General features: G+C 39.2%; 1 protein-coding gene across 1 annotated transcript in view; it reads left to right on the plus strand.

Annotated features, from left to right (window-relative positions):
- KIFAP3 (kinesin associated protein 3) overlaps positions 1-19,317 on the plus strand; it is a 107,602-nt gene that overhangs the window by 62,939 nt on the left and 25,346 nt on the right. The window contains exons 18-19 of the mRNA XM_006276127.3: positions 8,705-8,894; positions 13,536-13,635. Coding sequence (XP_006276189.1) covers positions 8,705-8,894; positions 13,536-13,635 — 290 coding nt within the window. The remainder of the gene's footprint in view (positions 1-8,704; positions 8,895-13,535; positions 13,636-19,317) is intronic.

Here is a 19,317-nt window from a genome sequence, read left to right on the forward strand (position 1 = left end):
GCATGACTCTTCTTCAGCCTGCGGGGTAAGCTCCAGTCACAATACAATTTTAAATAATTTTACCAAATAAGGCACAAGCCTGCCGTTAAGCTTGTTTATCATGCTTAGTTACTATGGGGGAAGTTGTGGGCACCTGAAGGTGCAGGCTGTGCTTCCTGTGTTGCTAGAGAAGGAAACCCCCTTCTCTGCGCACAATTACTAACAGTATCCAGCCTGTGGGGCTCCCCACAGATTGGAAATGTGGTGGCAGGAGAGCAATGGCAATAAATATGGCCACCCTCCCATGCTGCCAAATTCCCAAGTCCCACTCAGCAGGTTAGAACCCTGTCACACCCTCAGTCCCCACCCTTGTGGCTGGATGAGGTTGGGTCACACTCCCCGCCTACCTGCTGCTGGGCTGAGGCAAGCCCCCTCCCACCCCAATGGGGCTGGGTTGAGGCTGGCCCCTGCCCCTTCCCTCCCCCCCCATGCCCCTTTCTTGCACAGGGCTGGGCCACATCCCCTCTTTCCTCCCCCTGCTCCCCCCTCACAGGGACAGGTTGGAGCCAGGATGCCCCGTGGCCCCCTTGGTGCAGCTGGATTGTGCCCTGCTGTGACCTTCCCTGCTCCCCCACCCCCCATGCCAAATCAGGGCCACCAGCTGGATCCAACCCAAAGAAGGCCTGGGCATTGCCCATCCAGCCTGCTGGCCAAAAGAGGTTGAGCCACCACTATTTTAGGTAAAATAGGATCTGGGTCAGTATGCTCTTATCTTAATTAGGAGGTTACCCAAGGGATAGGAGGAAACCACAGAGCACTTGCTTCATGGTTGTATTGTAATCTGGGACTACTCTCTATTCCAAACTAGAGATTTCTCCCGAAGCCAAAAGTCCTGATCATCCAAGTGAGATCGAACTACATCTTAGATTGGTGAGGGAAGACTGGCTGTAATGAGGATGAAAGTGCTACAACCTAAGAGGTCCGCATGAGGGATGTATTTCCCAGATCAGAGACCCTCATGGCACAGTCCATAAGGTTATTCTGGTTCTGACAGTTGCTTGACTTGCTAATGTCTTTGCTGCGTCTGTGTAGTGGATAATAGAGGATTTCAGTCTCTAGGACTGTCGGGACTGATCGTCAGCAGTAAATTCACAGGGGAAAAAAAATGAATGAAAAGAAAAGTCAAGTTGTAGTCTTGTTGCCAACATGTATGGAACCTTACTAGTTGCTATGACAATGGAAGTCAAAAAATAATTGTGGGGAAAGATTTCTAACACTTTAAACCTAATTTCTTTTTAAGGAGACACACACCTTTTTCACTCATCAAGAAGCAGCACATAGGGTGATTGAAATAACACTGAGGAAAATTAGATGCCTTGCAGGCCTTGGGGGAAGTATGCTTTTTGCAGTAAAGTAATTGTCACAGAAATTATGGAAATGTTATACTAGTGATGATTTGTTTAATATAACTTGGCTGGTTTCCGCCATTGATGAATTGAAACAGATGTGTTGCTTCAGTACAGTATGTACTGTGGAGTCATGCATACAGTATGCACTGGTGGATGCGAGGGACCTCTTTCATCAACAGCAAATGTGGTCGCTGGATGTTCTTGCATGCTCCAATTTTCTGGATGTGGTGCTGAGTCCTGGTATCGGACAGCTAATTTATGAAGTCATTACACATAATCGGGACACATTAACTGTCTCAGAAGTATATAGAGTGCATTCCCTCAGATGCAGACAGATACAAAATAGACCTTAGTTTTCCACTGAGTGCTGACCATTTTTGATTTGCTGCTTTTGGGAGCTTGTGCATTCCTGACACTTGCACTGAAAGCCTGTGGAAAGCAGTGGCATTTGGCTCCCTGTTAGCCTCTAGGGACACTTTTATATGTGTTCCTGGAGTGGGGTGGGGAGCAGTGCTTCGTTTAGAGTGGCTCCGAGAGCTGCTCTAATTAAAGCACCGCAGCATCTCATGTATCAGCATCCCTGCACTTCAAAATGGCAGAGAGGGTGCTTGAACTGAACCCCGTTCTGTGAGCTTTACAAGTGCCCCTGCCACCACTTTGAAGCATGGGGATGCTGATACATGAGACATGGGAGACTGCTGGAGCGTGGTACTGTAATTGCCACCCTTCAGCAGACTCAATCAAGTCTGCTCTGACACACTGTAATTACAACGCGTCAGGGCAACCTCTATACTAGTTAGATCCAGGTTAGGTAGGGAACAGTGGGGCTCAGCCCCCTTTCCATTCCTTGTCTACCACTAAAGATGGAAGATCCTCAACACCCACATTCCTCATGCAATTCTTTTTCTAGCCGTATTTGTTGCTTTTTAACTATGGTTTAGTCTTTGATTATCTTTTGTTTTTTTATTTTAGATCAAAGTTAAGTTAAAGCTCCATATTGTGATTTCATAACTCTTCCACCTTCCCTGCCCTCTGCAGCACATTATCAGGTCAGCATGCTGTACGGATTTGTTTGAGCCCAGGTCCCATCTGCTATGTCAGATCCTGAATGGTCTAGATTTGAGTCCTGTCCTTTTTGCAGCAACAGAATGTCTGAAGGCCAATCATTTAGTGCAGCTTGCTGCTTCTCTGAAGGGGCCGCTTGCCAATGGTATGTTACAGCCTTGCAGCTTTCGTCCCAAGGGTGCACGAGGAGTTGGAGACCATTAAAGCTCACTGTATACGTCCTGATAACTTGCCATGTTTCTCTGTATCTAACTGAAGTGCCAAGGCTATTTGATGCCCTCTGTTTTGAAAATGTTGAGGTTTTAAACAAAAGGTGGAAAACTGATAAGGCAGTGTTTCTAGGAATTCCCAAGAATGATGCCAAAGTTCTTTGGGATCTGGAATCAGGGCAGCACAGAAGAAGAAAAATAAATTCTCCAGCTCTTACCTGAAACCAAGGAAGTGCATATTATAGGGATCTATGGACAACTTTGCTTGGAGAGGCAGCTCACTCTGAATGCAAACTAGCTTACCACTAGCTGCTTTGGTTCCAACTTTGTTTTCTCCTTTAGTGCAGAGTGCTATGTTGCATCTGACTGGGAAGTTTCTATGGTCTGTTTATTTCCTTTTGTGTCCAGAAGACAGAAAAATGGAGTGACAAGCAGCTGGGACAGTTTACAGAGTGAAGCCAAGTGCTACACTGGTGAAACTAGCACTTTCTGGCCCACTGTGAGGAGATGTAACAGAACTGAGTGGGAACACTAAAAAGGGATAGGGATGTCCTAACCTCCTCATTTAATTCCTGTTCGTCTCCTAGCAAGCCTTCCTTGCCACAGCTAGTTTTTCATATTCTTTGTCATCCATATTTTCCGAGGCACAACTAATAATCCAGGCCAGGCCACCTACAACTTCCACCAAACCCATGCTTCTCTGTCTTCATCTAGCCATTTAAACTATGGCTGCCTCTCTTGATTGCAGTAATTTTCCGTAATGAAAACAGGGCAAAATATAACCAAAATGAAGTAGGTGCAACATTCTTCCCTCTAAGCTGTTGCACATCAATTTAGGATTTTTTTCCCTCATTCAACTCTCTGTTACTAGTGCACTCTCTTTGAGACTTTGCCCATTGCTTTGAACACATACCTGTGATCCTGGTTGTGGTTTTATACGGTGGAGGCCCATATTACAGGATCATTTAGAGAGCGTTGTAGAGCACATAAAGGAATGAAAAGGTTGTGATCAAATTTAAAGTGGGTGCATCCCCTCCTCAGAGTCTGATAGATATTTGCTATACATTGTTGATTTCACATGACATTTCACATGGTATAGCTAAAGCTAGGTTTATTTGTCTTAATAGTATTTTAACTTAACAAGCATAGTTATACTGTTAATCACATTAGTACAATCCCATGGAAATCATCACAGGTTACAGAGACATAAATGAAGGCAGGAATTTGGCCCATTATATTCTGGAGGCAACATACTTTAATAGCATTTCTGCCCAGTTCCCAACCAAGAGAACATAATTCTTTTGGGCAGTTACTGATAGGTGGTTAATCTAACTATTCTTGTAGTATGTGTATCTTGTTGCAGAAATTGTACATTTAGGTAACAATGCAATGTATCATTTTACCAACTATAACTCTAACCTTAATGAGCAATTTAACTTACTGTATGGCAGCTTTAATTTAGTATGAGCAGTTGCATTAAATGAACCATATTACAGACCCAGTTAGACAGCAACCACATTAAAGTGAAAAAGTAAATCTGTTTTCCATCAGCAGTGATAGAACGCAAAGCAGATCTGTGTAGCTCTATGTTATCCTATAGTGTGTTAATCAGATACAAGGTGTGACGGAAACCAGTGACAAAGGGGACCCCTGATAGGGAACAGACACGGTCTGATAATAGGCCAATTAACGCTTCATAATGTTTCAGTGGTTCAGCAGTAAACAAAGTTGGATGTAGAACTTCAAAAAGGATGGCGCATTCCGTGCAGAATCAAACCATACATCTTCCATGACGCTTGGGGATTTATGGGAACAGAATGCTTAAAACAGTGATGTCAGAAGGTTCCAAGGAGAATAAAATCAACCTCCAAGTATTCTTCCCTTTTATATAACAGCATATAAAATGCTCAGCTCCTTATAGCATGTAGAAAAAAATTAGAAAGACCAACTCCACCCATGCTCCCACACCTACTTCACCAGTGGTCTAACATTTGAAAGGTCTGATGGACTTGGCCATTGTTAGTGTGTGCCATAATCTTACTAGTCTTCATATTTCATTTCTTGAAAAATGGTATCTTCAAGTGAAGAAGGCTTTTAATGGTTCTGAATTTAAGTCCTGCAAAACGTTTTTAGAAATTTAACAAGTTTTTAGGGGTTCTTGGGAGTTGCTTTGATCTTAACTTATTTGTTTTAGTTTCCCTGAACCTTCACCTCTAGTCATATGACCCTGGATTTTTTCTTTTGCACCAAACTCTTGAAGTTTTTCCATAATGTCACATTTTCCTGTGGAGAATATACAGAAATTATGGCCTTCGTGCAGCAGCAATAGGATGAGATTCTCAGCTCTGTTACGTAGGATGTCAGACTGCATGATTATAACTAGATTCTTCAAGCTTTAAAATCTATGATCACTGCCATAGATAGAATCCTGGACAAAATGGACCATTGTTCATATCCGGTATGGCAGTTCTTTTTATTCCTAAAACCCAGAAGCCTTACTTTGAACATTTTAGAAAAGCACCAAAATTTACCTGAGATGATAAATGTGGTGTTACCTTAAAAACCACATGTATACCAAAGAGACAGTTGGCTCCATGCCAGCGTAATTCACCAGTCCTCTGCCAACTTTTGACTCTGAGATTTAAAGAGAAGATATAATAAGTCTTTTGTGTTCAGCTGTTATATCTGACAAGCAGCTTTTATAATGCTGTGAAGCTGAACTGCTTGTGCAAATGAGATCAAGATCAAAATTCAGGAAAGGATGAAGATATTTGTATGTGCCATTTGTTAAATGTAAAACTAGGAATGAAGCCATCATCAGTGTTCCTGTTGGGGACCTTTTAAAGTAAACAAGCCAGTGCGAAAACTATTTAATTTTTTTACAAATTAATCTAATTTGCTATTTGTTTATTTTTTTTCCTCCTTGTAATCATCGTTTCTGGGAATGGTTTTCTTGGGATTACAGAACAGCTGCTGGCAGTTACAAGGTGTTTCTCTAAAGCTTAAAAGGAGCTTAAGACTGCTGAGGGTTGACATAATAGATAGCCCACAGTTTAACTCTGGCAGACACAGATACAGCAAAGGAAATGTTTCCAAGATGCTGATCAGATGTCATCACCAAAAGTTGCACCCTTTCATTTTTCACATATCACTTTATAAATCTTCCTGGAGATGAACTTACCTTTTTTGAGGATTTTTTTTTTTTTACTTTGTGCTGCTAGTTCTAGATTTTTCTTTCATTAAAAATGAATTACAGCAAGAAGGAAGTGTAGGACCCATCTATTCTTCTTCTTCTTTATCTTAAGCATGTTGCGGTTATATATGGATAACAAGAATTCACATTGGCTTCAAGCATGGAAGACAAACACTGCATTGAGGGCTCTGAAAGCCTGGTGATCCAGTGTTTTGTGTACATAAAGCCATGGAGCAGACAATGGTTTGAATCACAGCCTCTTGTGCTCCAGGATGGCAGGAGAATGAAAATCCCAGTGGCCTAGTGACCAATGTATAAATAGGATAAGAAATAAAATCTAAGATACTTTTTCAAAAGTTTAAATCTGTGCCACAGATGTGTTTGTGGAAACCAACCTCTGAAGGTGTGTGCATTGATGAGATTTCAAAATGGGAAATCCATATCCTGCCTTGTGCCCAAAGAAACAAGGCTGCTTTACTCCCATTAAAACAGAATTCTAAAATCCATTAGTAATGGAAAAGCATTTCTGATGTTGCACAATGCAGTATGGTTCCCTGTGAAGTCTTAGAAGCTCAAAATGGAAGCTCAAATGTTCCTCCAGATGGGGAAATGAACCAGGCTTGTCTCTTAGGCAGGGTTTGAGTTACAGGGGAGCTGTGGTGGAGAGGGTTGAGCCCTCCCCATAAGAAATTGGAACAGCCCCCCTTCAGAAATGAGAACCACCCTGCAGGCCAGTCAACAATCCTTTCCCCCCCACACCTGCCGCCACAACAGCCCGGAGCCCATGTGCCAGCACGCAGAACCTTGGGCCCACCCCGCACCTTTCTAAGCGACCCAGGTGGTGGGGGCTTCTTCTGGCTGCCACTGCTGCTAGCCCCAGCCCTGCGGTACTGGTGGGGACCTGTGTGCACAGCCCTGACCCCGGCCAACTTGTTTTTGCAGGACACCCCCTCTTCCCCCCCGAGTCGAATTGTAATTTGAATCCTGCTCTTAGGGACTGACCCAGTAACTACTGAGCATAGTGAATCAGGCCCAGAAAGTGAGAGCTAACCTAGGTTAATACCAGTGCATGTGAAATAATTTGGAGATTAGGTTGGTTTAATACCTTGCTTGAATTCAATTTTAGGGGCAACCAGATGTTTAACTTAAGGTCATTTGAGTTAGTGTCTCATTTCACCACTGTTTTATCCTGAGTTAGCCAAATTCATTTAACAAACTTTTTTTTTCTTAGTACTGTAGGCATACCAGTAGGATGTGGAGAAGGCCTCTTGGAACTTGTTTCTCCATTTGGAAAAAAATGGCATTGTGTAATATTTTATTTTCTATTGGCAAATCTGTGCTCCAGTTTACAGTCCCCAAGAAGATGGATATTAACAACTGCTTATCATTTACTCCATGTTTTGTATCTGCGCACAGATGTGGTAGTTGGCTTTGGTAATGCCCAGAGGTGTTTCCTGAGGCTAGAAGCTTGAACCCTCTTTTTCTGTTGGCATTAGGAAGATTAAACGTGGCTCACCACTGAAAAGTGACCACAAACACATTGATATTCAAAATGCATTGTAAACTTTGTATTTTACTATAGGGAAAGATTTATACAGCTTTGTACCAGCTTGGAGTCTGCATCAAATCTGTCTCATAGTTATGCCACTTCTTTCTGATGCCATTATAGATCCAGTTCTGGAAATTATAGAAGAAGTGAGAAATTGAGCTTTTCTGTTTTCTGTTCTGTAATCCAGAGATAGGTCTCTCTCCAAACTTTGAAAGAGTTTTGGTTGATTCCAGATTTCATCCCTGCCCTTCATTTCCATAAATGGCTAAACCAAAATCCTAGATATAGATTCATCCAAAACACTCAATAAGTTTGCTTTTGGACCCATATTTTGTGTCTTGGGTTTATCTTCTAGTGTCACATTGCATTTCATGGTGCTAACTATAGGAAGTGATTGTACAAAGAGACCATACAATGCAAATTGAAGTTTTGAACTGGAGTTGCATCTCCTCAGAGTCTAACCAAACCATCATTTGATGAAGTTTTGTGGAGCAAAATAAATATTGGTAAATTTTATCTCAGTCTTTTGAGCCTTTCTGTTTCTTAGTACAGTAACTGGCTCCAGTCACCATTGTAGTTACTGACCAAATACTGTATTTCCTCGAATCATCAAAGACAAGGTTTCCCACCATATTCAGTATGGAGGTGGGGAAAGCCTCTTCTCTTAGATTTAAGTACAAGGCAGGAGTGGTGGCTGCAACTGAGCCACAGCCACTGCCCCTGCCCTGCCCCTGTCTGCTCCCCACCTACCCTTCCCCTGCTGTTGTCATTTGCCTTCCCCTTGTAGCTCCAGCTCCAGTCAGGGCCCTGCTCTGGCTGGGGGGAGGAAGCACAGAGCAATGGTGGGGACAAATTTAAGACAACCCACAAAAAATTAGATTCTAGACTTGGAAAATGATAACAAATGTATAAATTTTCCATGTTTTTATATATATATATATATATATATATATATATATATATATATATATATATATGACTTGCAAAATTCCATTTAAGATGAGCGGTAATTGGCTGTCTGTTGACGTGTCCATTAAGGCTGGAAATGGAACACTCTCCCTCCACCCTAGTGTTCAGGAGCCATGAGGTAAACTTCTGTTATTGGGTAAATAAAATAATACTGTTCAATCCTTGCAACATATTTTACCTGTTCAAAGCACTGTATAATGAAATAGAGGATTTTGGTCTTTGAGGCCATCAAACTTGCATCTTTCCCCAGCCAAAGATTCTTTCATTTATCCACAAAAACCAAATAGATTTCCTGTGTCTAACCTCAAAATCTTGATGGTATTTTTAACAGGAATATGATGAAGAATGGGCTAAGAAGATTCAGAGTGAAAAATTCCGATGGCACAACTCTCAGTGGCTAGAGATGGTAGAGAGTCGGCAGATGGATGAGAGTGAGCAGTACTTGTATGGGGATGACCGTATTGAGCCCTACATCCATGAAGGGGATATTTTAGAAAGACCTGACCTTTACTACAATGCAGGTGAGATAATAGTATGTATTCACTAACTACCCAGCACTGTAATACTGGTATGTGAGAGCAAATCCTCAGCCGATCCTTGACTGAAACTATGCTAATTACAAGTAGGGATCTGTCTCCCTAGCACAGTGATTCTCACAAGGTGCCGCAGCACCCTAGGCTGCTTTGAGATTGTTTCAAGCAATGTTAGCATTGTTAGCTATGCAAACATGAGTCACAAGATAAACCCAGAGATTCCAAATACACATCCATAACATTAAAAACATTTTGACTCGTCTTTCTTGAGTTCTTCGCAACAGAAAAAAATCTGTATCATTTTTCCATGGTGGAAAAACAAGTGAATACTAAGACCTGGCATTTTTGAGGAATGCCTTGTGTCTAAATGAAGGGTGCCTTGAGTCTAAAAAGGTTGAGAATCGCTGCTCTAGTATTATATTATGTTAATGAGAGACTGCAGTGCACCCTTCACTTTAAAAATGTTCTAGAGCTCATGGAAATTCAATAGATCCTTAAAGAAATATCAATCTACTTTAGCTGGATCATAAATGCTGCATAAAATTATCTTGTTCTTATGCTTCATACTTGCTTTTTTGTCTATATTTTGCTTGCTTTACAAGTGAAAACCAAACCTGTTTTCTATCCCTATGAGCCTTTCATAGTAATACAGCTAAGGGAGTTGAAGCTGGATTTTCTTGCGCCTTGTGTGTCTGTTAAGTTCCAAGTCTGGAATACTTATTACAAAAGGTGATGTAAGACACGGAACCCTGCTGGACTTGCAAACTGCTAATGGAGTCTGCTTTACTGCCAGCTAGAAACATCAGCTTATGACTTAGTATGAAAGCCATAGACAGAGAATAGTTATCTAGGCAGCCTTGTGATAGCCCTGTTGAGAGTTTCTTCTCTAGCGCCTCACTTGAAAGATATCTTTTTAACTTTGGAACCTCCTTTTCTTCACACAGCTAAACCATTTATGAAAAAGTGACACCATATTACTTAGACTTTGGTGTCTGTGTGTATTTGGAGTCAGAGTGTCTACACATGTAGTCTCTGTTTTTACTCATATTAGTGATACATAGCAATGGGGTATTGGGAGATGGATTCTGTTCTGTCTCATGCATTGTTCCAGATGTTGCTATCACAGTTTAGTTAGGAACGTGGGACCTGCCATATTGGATGAATGCTGAATCCAGTCCAGTATCTTTTCTCCAATGCTGGTTCTTGCCAGCAACTTTAATTGAAGGTACGATATACCCTTCAGGAGGCAATTATAGAACAACTTGCCTACAGGATAAATTTCTTTAACACACATTGAGAGGCTGAATTTATGCTCTGAGGCTTGACAGTTTATATATTTTCCAAAACTCTTGGTGGAGTATGTGTATGCATGGTTTTCCTAATCTTTAATGTTGGGTCTGGTTATATTCTTATTTTCCATATAAATATCCAGTCTTTTGTTAACAATGTATGAGTCAGAAAGCTCAATTTCAGAACACAAGAAAAATTTGAAAGAATTGTGGTATAACCACCCCTCCAACCTTTTATACTGTTAACTGGTCAACATTATCATGAGTCACTGAGAGAATAAACATGAAGCTCCCAATGCCCATGTTATAGTTACTCTGCAAAGTATATCGACACTTAAGTGTCCTTATTTACAGATGTGCTATTGTGCGTCAGCCACAGCAATAGTCATACTTGGATATACTTTCTTCTTCTGGACTCTTTCTATTTGATTGTACTAAGCTTACAAGACTAACACCTTCAGCAGTTCAAATGTAGCACAGGGTTCTTTTTTGGAGTAGAGCTTTTTTGTACTTTGAGTAAAAAAAAAAAATATGAAAAGGTTCCTGTTGTACTCTCTTCTTTCCAGAGTTTCCTTGTTTCTCTGAACCACTTCTTTTTCCAAGTAGTGTGGGTTAGGGATAGAGTGTGTCACCAGTACCTTTGAATTTTACTGTCTTTTAATCAGTAGTGTTACAGACTTAACATTATTTGGACAAAGATTTTTGTGTTGGAATTGATATTTGACCAGGGAAGGAGGGGCAGATTCCCAGTGATATATTCTACAGATGTCTGAGAAGTCTTTCTGTTTTTAAAAGGTATAAAAGTCAGTGATTTATATTTAAAGTACAGATTCACTTTTCAGTTTTCTTCTACCAAGTGCCAGCATTAGTGTGTTCTTGGGCTCCGTTAGATTTATACTTTTGAAATGTGACCAGTGGGGACGTGCTATAGCTTTGAAAAAACTATGGATTATTATACCAACTAGAATCTTTTTTTTTTTTTTTGGTCATTTGGATTCCTTCAGGACAGGCCATTATTTATTCTTAGGCACAAAAGTACATTTCATCCAGTCAGAAACCCTTTTATTTATGCAAGTACAGTATACTTTTTCAGGGTGACCTGCTCCCTGATTGGTAGAAGTTCAATACAGATCTTTTTTCTTGACTAGTAAGAATTCTTCAGTTCACTAATGGCATGATGGGTTACTATTACTGTGCTACCCCAGGCTGCTTCACACAAAATGATTAAAACTAAATCAATAGATTGGCAGAATCTAAAGAATTTTTCATGAGCTCTAGGTCATCTCTATGTTGGAAATACACATCCCCAATTTATCAACAGATGCCTATTAACTGCAATAGTATTCTATGTGACTGACGCTTTCCATGTGCTTTTATTTTCCTATAAAAGTCATGGGTTTGTTGGCCAGAACTCTGAGCTTTATGGTTTGAATGTTAGTACAGTTGATTCAGGTTACTCCAGCTTCAGAGTTAAAAATATAATGCTTTTCCATTAGTTGTGATAGTTTACCATCCCTGTTTTCAGATAAAAACATTATATAAAATTAAGTGTTTAAAAAATTAAACTACTTAATTTGCCTGTTTTCAGTGAAATTATTTTCTGATTTAAAGATGCTTGTTTTCCATTTCAAGTTTTGCTTAAACAATAGTTCAGATGGCAAAACAGGAAGATATTACTACAGTTCATTAAAAATTTTGTTTTCCTTTTTAGTTGTCCTGTCCTAGCACATTTTTCCCCTGGCTGAACAATGCTGAAAGGATTATATATTTATGTTGGAATATTTGCTTATCAGATGCTATTTTCTTGCACGCTGTACACACATGTGTACAATTAGCTGTACACCCTATGCTTTTTCTTACACCTAAAATATATGTCTGATCATGGCTAGTACTTTTCATTTACAATCTGTTATACTGTATTCCGTCACTTTCCCATGAGCTGTTTTCTCCTAAATGAATCTCTGTAGCACCTCATCAAACGTCTCTTGGAAATCTAGATGTATCAGTTCTATTCCTTTTATCATTTGTCACTATATTATCTTCAAAACAACATCAGGTAAATTTGTAAGAAAAGGAGAGATTTGTTTGAATGCCCCAGTTGTCATCTTTAAGCCTCTGTGTCTGTAAGTTACTTTCCACTGCTTCCTGCACAGGCAGCTTTAGTAGTTCTGAAACCACAGAGGTTAAGCTAAGTGGCCTGTGATACTCTGAATCTTATCTCACTTTCTTTAAAGTGGAATGGCATTTGTTACTTCCTAGTCATTATGAATCTCTTTCTATCTTCTGTTAAACTATTAAAGTATCTGTCAGAAGGCATCTGTTCTGCCCTTTTTTTTTTAATTGGTATATTCGCTCCTCTAGAAACCAAGGAGGACTTCAAGACATTTTTTTAGTTAGGTTTTATTACTACATAGTTTAGTATAGGTAGCATTATTTTATCTAATAAAACCTGGCAATTTTTCCCAAGTCAGTTGTTCCCTTATTAACAACTAATATGCCATGAATATACGAATACAGATGGAGCTAAACTGTGCTGTCATTTTACACTGAAATAAATCTGGAGTTTAGGTCCTTTCTTCAGTGGAGTTGCTTTAGATTTACATTGGTATAACACAGAGGAGAGTTAAGCTCATGAATTCCTGATCTCTCCTGTTAACCAAATAAGACCATAATTCCTTTAAGGGATCCTGGTAACTTTACAGACATGCACCTACTTATGTGAGTGGTGAATGTAAAAGGAACAAAGGAAAATTAGTTTAAGCTAAATTACTGTGTCCATTTCCTCAAGCTGCCCATGAGCCTATCATAAAAACTATTTTCTATCTAGGCTAACCTTACAAGATGTTAAACTACCAGGAAGATTGGGAAAACAAGATTGTGAAGTTGCCTTCTCTTTTGGTTTAATTAGCTTAAGACAGTGGTAACAGTGTACAGGCTGAAGAATCAAGTCTTTTTGTTGCTGTTTCATTTTATTCCACCAACTTGGAGGTTAATGGTTCCCTCTTTTAGTTGCTTTGGTTTTGGTGCTGTAATGGAGTGAAAAGGAATGGGATCAGGCCTTGTCTGTCACTTTTTTCTCCTGCTGACAAAGGTGTGAGAAACTTGGCTCATATTTGTGACTCATTACAGAGGAGGGGTATTGGGCTATAAATTGATGAGTCTGATGAGGGCTTCAGCAAGCCTCTATTTCTTTCTGAAGGTGGCCTTGTCATTGATCCCTATACTAATGCAGAGCACTACATGGAGAATGCCTAAGATAAAACAGCACCTGTCACCCACTTTTCTCTTACCTCTAAAACACATCTTTCTGTTAACTTCAGTGTCTGTGTTCTCTTTCTAGATGGCCTGGTGCCCCCTGATGGAGCAGTGAGTCCAGATTTTTTCAGTGATTATCATCTTCAGAATGGAGATCTAGTTGGGCAACATCCCTTCTCCAGCGGGTAAATTACTTTTTGAAAATTGTTTACATAATCAGAATGTTGCTAATTCTGTTTTTTTGTTGCTGCTTAATTTACGTTTTTCAACTCTAATAATCTTTTTTTCTGCTATAAGCTTTAATAGGCTTACATTCTAAAAGTATACTTGGGTAAGTGATTTATATTGAGAAATATGATTTCCATAAAACTGCTATAAAAATTCATGGTGTTTCTTCACACTGGAAAATCCAGTCAAATGCCATTTGAACTAGACTTGTCTTTTAACACATTAACATACACAGAATGTTTTTGATAGCATTCCAAAGGCAATAAAATAGAACAGAAAACTAGAACACACAACTAATTGCATGTTAAGACAATTATTCAAACATTATTCAGGCATCATTGTTTGGAAATGTCTAAGGAGAAACTTGAGATTTTGATTAACTAGCAGAATTATTTCCAATATTCTTACATTGTTAAAATATATGTTTCTCAGCTGCCAATATTATTTCCTGATTTTATTTTATTATTTAAAAAAAATCTTCCCAGCAAACTCCCAGCTTGAGTACTGATGGTATTTGCTTTGAAAATCTGGATAAGGAGTGAAATATGTCTGCTTTTTGGCTTGATTGGGTGATTTCTGGATGTATGGGAGATGTTTCCTTTAATTGACCTTCTAATCAACAACCTCTCTTCCTCTGAATTTTAGCAAGCTGTTCCAGCTTGCATCTCTGGACTGACTTCTCTCCCAAGGTCAAATTGGAATGCTCCCATTTCAGAGAACAGGATCCCATTTCTATCGTCTACGGCTTTTGTAGAGCTTAAGAAATGCTGTATTGTGTGTGGGATACATATGCCTAATTATGATAGATGGGTATGGATGGTGTGTCTCCAATAAAAGTAAAGATTTCACATGCTAAATGATCAACTTACAGAATTCACTTCCATTAGAAATTACCGAAATGTGCCCAGCACTGTGGTTGAATTAATTCTTCAAAGGAACAGGATTGTTTCAACTATTAATAGCTATAGTAATATATATATAAAGTGTGAATAGCTCCCAACAACTTTATATAAGGGTCAGAAAAAGAGTTCTTTCCTCCCCCATCTTTTCATAGTTGGCTTGATACATACCTAAAATGAATCAGAAGATAAGATAGTATGTTGGACAGGGAAGTGGTCTAATTTTGTTTCTCTAAAATCATGCACTAAGAAGCAAAAGAGAATTGCTAAGTGATTCCTTAGAGAAAAAGCAGAACCTTTTAGAAAGCTTGTTCTCTTCAATTTCCTTCAGTCTGCTGTATAACTTCACACCTGAAGTTTTGCATGCCAGGGAGGCTGATGCTGCTCTTTAAGGAGCATCACATTTCTGTCAACCTCTTCTTTACATTCTGACAGGACAGGTATTCCCAGTATAGATTGAAACTTAAACAGCTTCTGAAGCATGACCCTTCTAAGATTAGTTTGCATAATTGCTTTTAATAATGGGTGCCATCTTTAAAAATGTATTTAAAAAAAAATGAAATTACTTCTAATAGACCATCTGATGTCATGTTGCTTATTTACTTCTAAATACATAGTTTGCTTATTGAAGCACACTTGTGTTGGAGAAGTGGAAGGAGAGGTAGGTGAGTTAAATGCAGCTCTTTGGAACTGTAATGTGTGGCTTGCAGCTGCCCTTCACTTTTAATATAAAGGTGTAGTTAATAGGGTTGACAGGTTTCAGCATGCACTAATCTTGATCAGCCAGGATCTAGATGGAACATTATAGGGATACATAGTCCCCAGTGGCTGTACAGTTCTGCTAAAGAAGCGGGTTGCAGTCTGCATTGTTTTCAGTAAAATAGGAGTAGCCCCAACAAGATACTGTTGGTTTGCCAATGAGGCCCTCAGGGAAAGTTTGGCCATCCTTGAGCTAAACTATGGTAGACTGCCAAACATTGAATTTCAAGCTCATCTTTAAAGATATGTATTTGTAAGATTTTCTAAAATCTGATTTTCCTCCAGCTAAAATGAATGGTAAAATACATTGAGTATGTTTTTAAAATAAAAACATATATTTGTAGAACTTCCTTGTAACCAACTGCAAGGCATTTAAGCTTAGAGGCCCACTTAGATGAAAAGGGCAAATACAAATAGCAAAACTTAGTACCTAACCTTGTGCAGAGCCCAGGTAAATAAGTTGAGATTTCCATTTAGAATTCTGTTTCTGGGAGTGCTTTTTTGCTATGATCGCCATGGAATTATCTGTGATACAAGGAGACAACCTAATTGGAAACAGCATGTACTGTTGCAACTGTTCCGTCGCATTTGCAACACAGAGAGATTGGATTGTTTGATAGAATAGACACCGGCAGTTGGACAGTGAATCCCAGTTTTCAGACGTGTATCATTATCGTTTTGAACTTCTTGGCGCCAGAAGCCAGGATTTCCTGATGCTTAGAGCTAATGTAAAATGCATTAGTGCTCCAAGGCATGAGCAACGGAATTGCCAGTCCCATGAGTTTGGAGATTCAAGCCCTTCTACCTCTCCAATTCTGAACTGGTGTTGGAAGGTAAAGCCGTTCTTGCTAGAGAAGCTAATTAAAAATAATAGCAGAGAGTCGGGGTTCTTTTTATGTATTATAGTGTAGATTTCATCCATACCAAAATATAATTCCGAGGGTATTTTTATGCTTACATTTTAAAGCTAACAAGAACCTTATGGGAAGGATTATTTTTAAGCCAGTCCCAGCTTTTAATAAATTAGGAGTTTTGTTATAAAACTGGTTTGGTTTTCTATTATTAATTAGATGAAGTTTGCACAAGCTAATTTAAAAAAAAAGAAGAATTGGACCATCATCATTTCCCATATAACTTATTAGCTAGTAGATAATGTTTGTTACTAGAACAAGGAATGGCTGACTGCTGAGTTGGTGCATATTTCTGTGTGCTTGGAGTCTGTTTGCCTCCAGTATTTTTCTATTTTTATGCTACCTTCTCTTGGTTTGGGCTTTTACATTTGGCTTAAAATGTTCTGTAATAGGAACAAGTGTTTAATTGGCTGTGGGGTTCTGAGATAAGTTTGTCTATGAAAACTGAGAGCATCTTTTGAAAGTTGAAACAAGGGGACTGCCTTAATGTTGAGTTGCTGCCATTTGGCTTGGAAGAATTCAGTCATCTGTTCTTCTTTCTGTTGCAGTATGAGAGAAAATATTGATATGCATAGAGTTTTCATTTTACCTGAGGTGTTTCCTGCCATAGCCAAAAAGAGAAGGAACTTGCAGTCTATATACATTATTCAGGCAGACCAAAAAGGACCTCCCTTTTTCCCCCAAAGATTTTTTCAATATAAGTTAGGTAGTTGCATGAGAGTAGTAGATCCAATTGGTTTGGATATTTGCGAAGGAAAAAAAAATACTTTTGGTGTTACATGAGTCATGATTGCCCATAGTTTCACTAGATGGGTAGGAGTTTTTGTCAACGAAATGGACGCAACTGGGCTCAAGCTGCTTCAAGTTTCCATTGTAAGTTGCTCCAGATAAAGCCTGCATCAAGAGACCCAGCCAGCACCAGCTTCCTTATATTAAATCATTACAGTTATCATACTGCATGGAGCAAACAGAGACAAATAGGCATACATTTAACTAAGAGATAAGGGCATATTCTACTTCTGGAATATCATCCATGTTTTCACCAGTGTAGTATAGGAAAACAGAAACGGGACCCTCCAGTCAAAGCTGGGTTCAAGGCTGCAGCTGTCCCAGCCTCAGTGAAGCCTTTGGGACTGTTGAATATGTACAACCCGATAGAAAAACAGCTACAATAAAAGAAAAGTGACTTCCCTCCCAGTGCTTATCTCCTGTGGTCTGGGCCTTGTCCCGGTCAGCACAAAGGCTGCAGAGCTGGAGCCATTGTGGAGTCTGATTCAAGTAGGGAGGTCAGTAATTCAGGCCAGCAACTTAGCAGGAGTCCAAAATGGTTAGACATTTATAGGACAGACATTGCTTTTTTGACCATTGCTCCAAGTAATAATATGAAGAATAGCAAGATCTGCAGTTCCAGTGGGCTGGAAAAAGAAATTTAAGGGATGTAAAGTCATATTTCAAGGACATAACCTGTCCATTATGAGGCTTTTTTTGTTTCTTACTCTTAAGTACCTGGTACTGACCACTGTCAGAGACAAAAATACTGGGCTAGGTAGCCCAACTTCTATGTGCAAAGTATAAAATACTGGGAAGGACACCATAGGGGCTTGTGGGCTTAAACATCACAGCACTGCTTCAGCTGCCTGATGGTTTGTTCACAGTGCTACCTTGTTCATCACTTCATCCAGAAGTTTCAGTAAACAGAACCATTGTTGATGTCAGTGCCCATCTGGTTGAAGGAAAAAGAGGTGGAACAAAAAGACAGAACCGTATTTGTTATACTCATGTCACCATAGCAAAGAAATGTTATACAATACTTGCATTCACACAACAGGTTACTCAGCAAAGAAGCAGATAATCATCTTGGCAAATGTTATGGCCTTCATTGTAGTGAACCATGATACTTTAGTCAGAATAGCCTACAAATAAACATGAGACATGTCAGGTGAGTTTGTGAATTGTTGACCTCGGGTTAAAGATCTATCTTGTTTTCCAAACTCTAAACAGGCATTTTTTTTAATTGGATTTATGTCATTGTGCATAGTATATTAAGGAAAGTTTTTCTTTAATATGCTATTCAGTGAAAGGGTGATAAAACTATTGATACTGTATATTCATTTTCCAGAAAGTTCAGTGAGACTGACTTGCATACTGCTTCAAAAAACCTGAGGGAGTTTTTGACAACTTGTATTCAGGCTTCTTCATTGCCTAGAAATAGATTTTTCTGATTAGATTTCCAGCTTTAAGGCCCTTACAGCATCTTATAGAAGCAAATGAGTATTAGGCACAGATTTGAAATTAATTATTAAAATCCAAATTCATGACTCCTGGTTCCTGATACCTTTTAATACCTAATGAAAGTTTTACTTCTGCAGTAAACAAATTCCTACCTTTGGTTAGCATGGTAACAAAGCAGTGTCTGAGTTACACAGGGAGAGATCAGCTAGAAGATTTCTTTAGGAATATTTATTAATCAAATTTTAATGACTGTCTAAAGATTGATTACTTTCTGCTTTCTAAAACACAGCAGGCGAAATTTGTGATGGCTGGGCATCTCATAATGGATATATTCATAGAAGGCTTCTTTTCCTGCAGGAGAGACAGTTTTTTAATCTGTCCTGACTATTCCTAAGTAATGGCATGAACTTGGTTTTTAGTAAGTGCCAATTTTCTTGTAAACAGAGAAAATTTGGGAGCTCTGACTAAGCTATCTGTAACGTTAGAAAGATGAATAAGTAGGAATGCTGGAGCTACACCAAGTTCTCAATTTCTCTTGCAAAAGAACATTTTGGAATGTCCTTTTCTCCAGTACAACCTCCTGTAACTCATTTATAGCAAGGTAGCAAGTTGCCATTGCACAACTTTCTTAATTTTCACTGAGACAAGGGTTTCTGTATGTTGTGTTCCAGTATATGCATTAGCATATCCTTTGAACAGAGGTTTAATTGAAGCATCTTTCCTTAGAAAAGTGAGGTTTGGCACATCAAACAAATACAGTTTTATAGTGTGGCTGTTTGTCTTAATCCATGGCTGGACATCTTTGCTATTGACTAATTTTAAAGTCAGTGAACTGTAG

The sequence above is a fragment of the Alligator mississippiensis genome, chromosome 5 (genome assembly GCF_030867095.1).
Source record: "Alligator mississippiensis isolate rAllMis1 chromosome 5, rAllMis1, whole genome shotgun sequence".
Lineage (NCBI taxonomy): Eukaryota > Metazoa > Chordata > Crocodylia > Alligatoridae > Alligator > Alligator mississippiensis.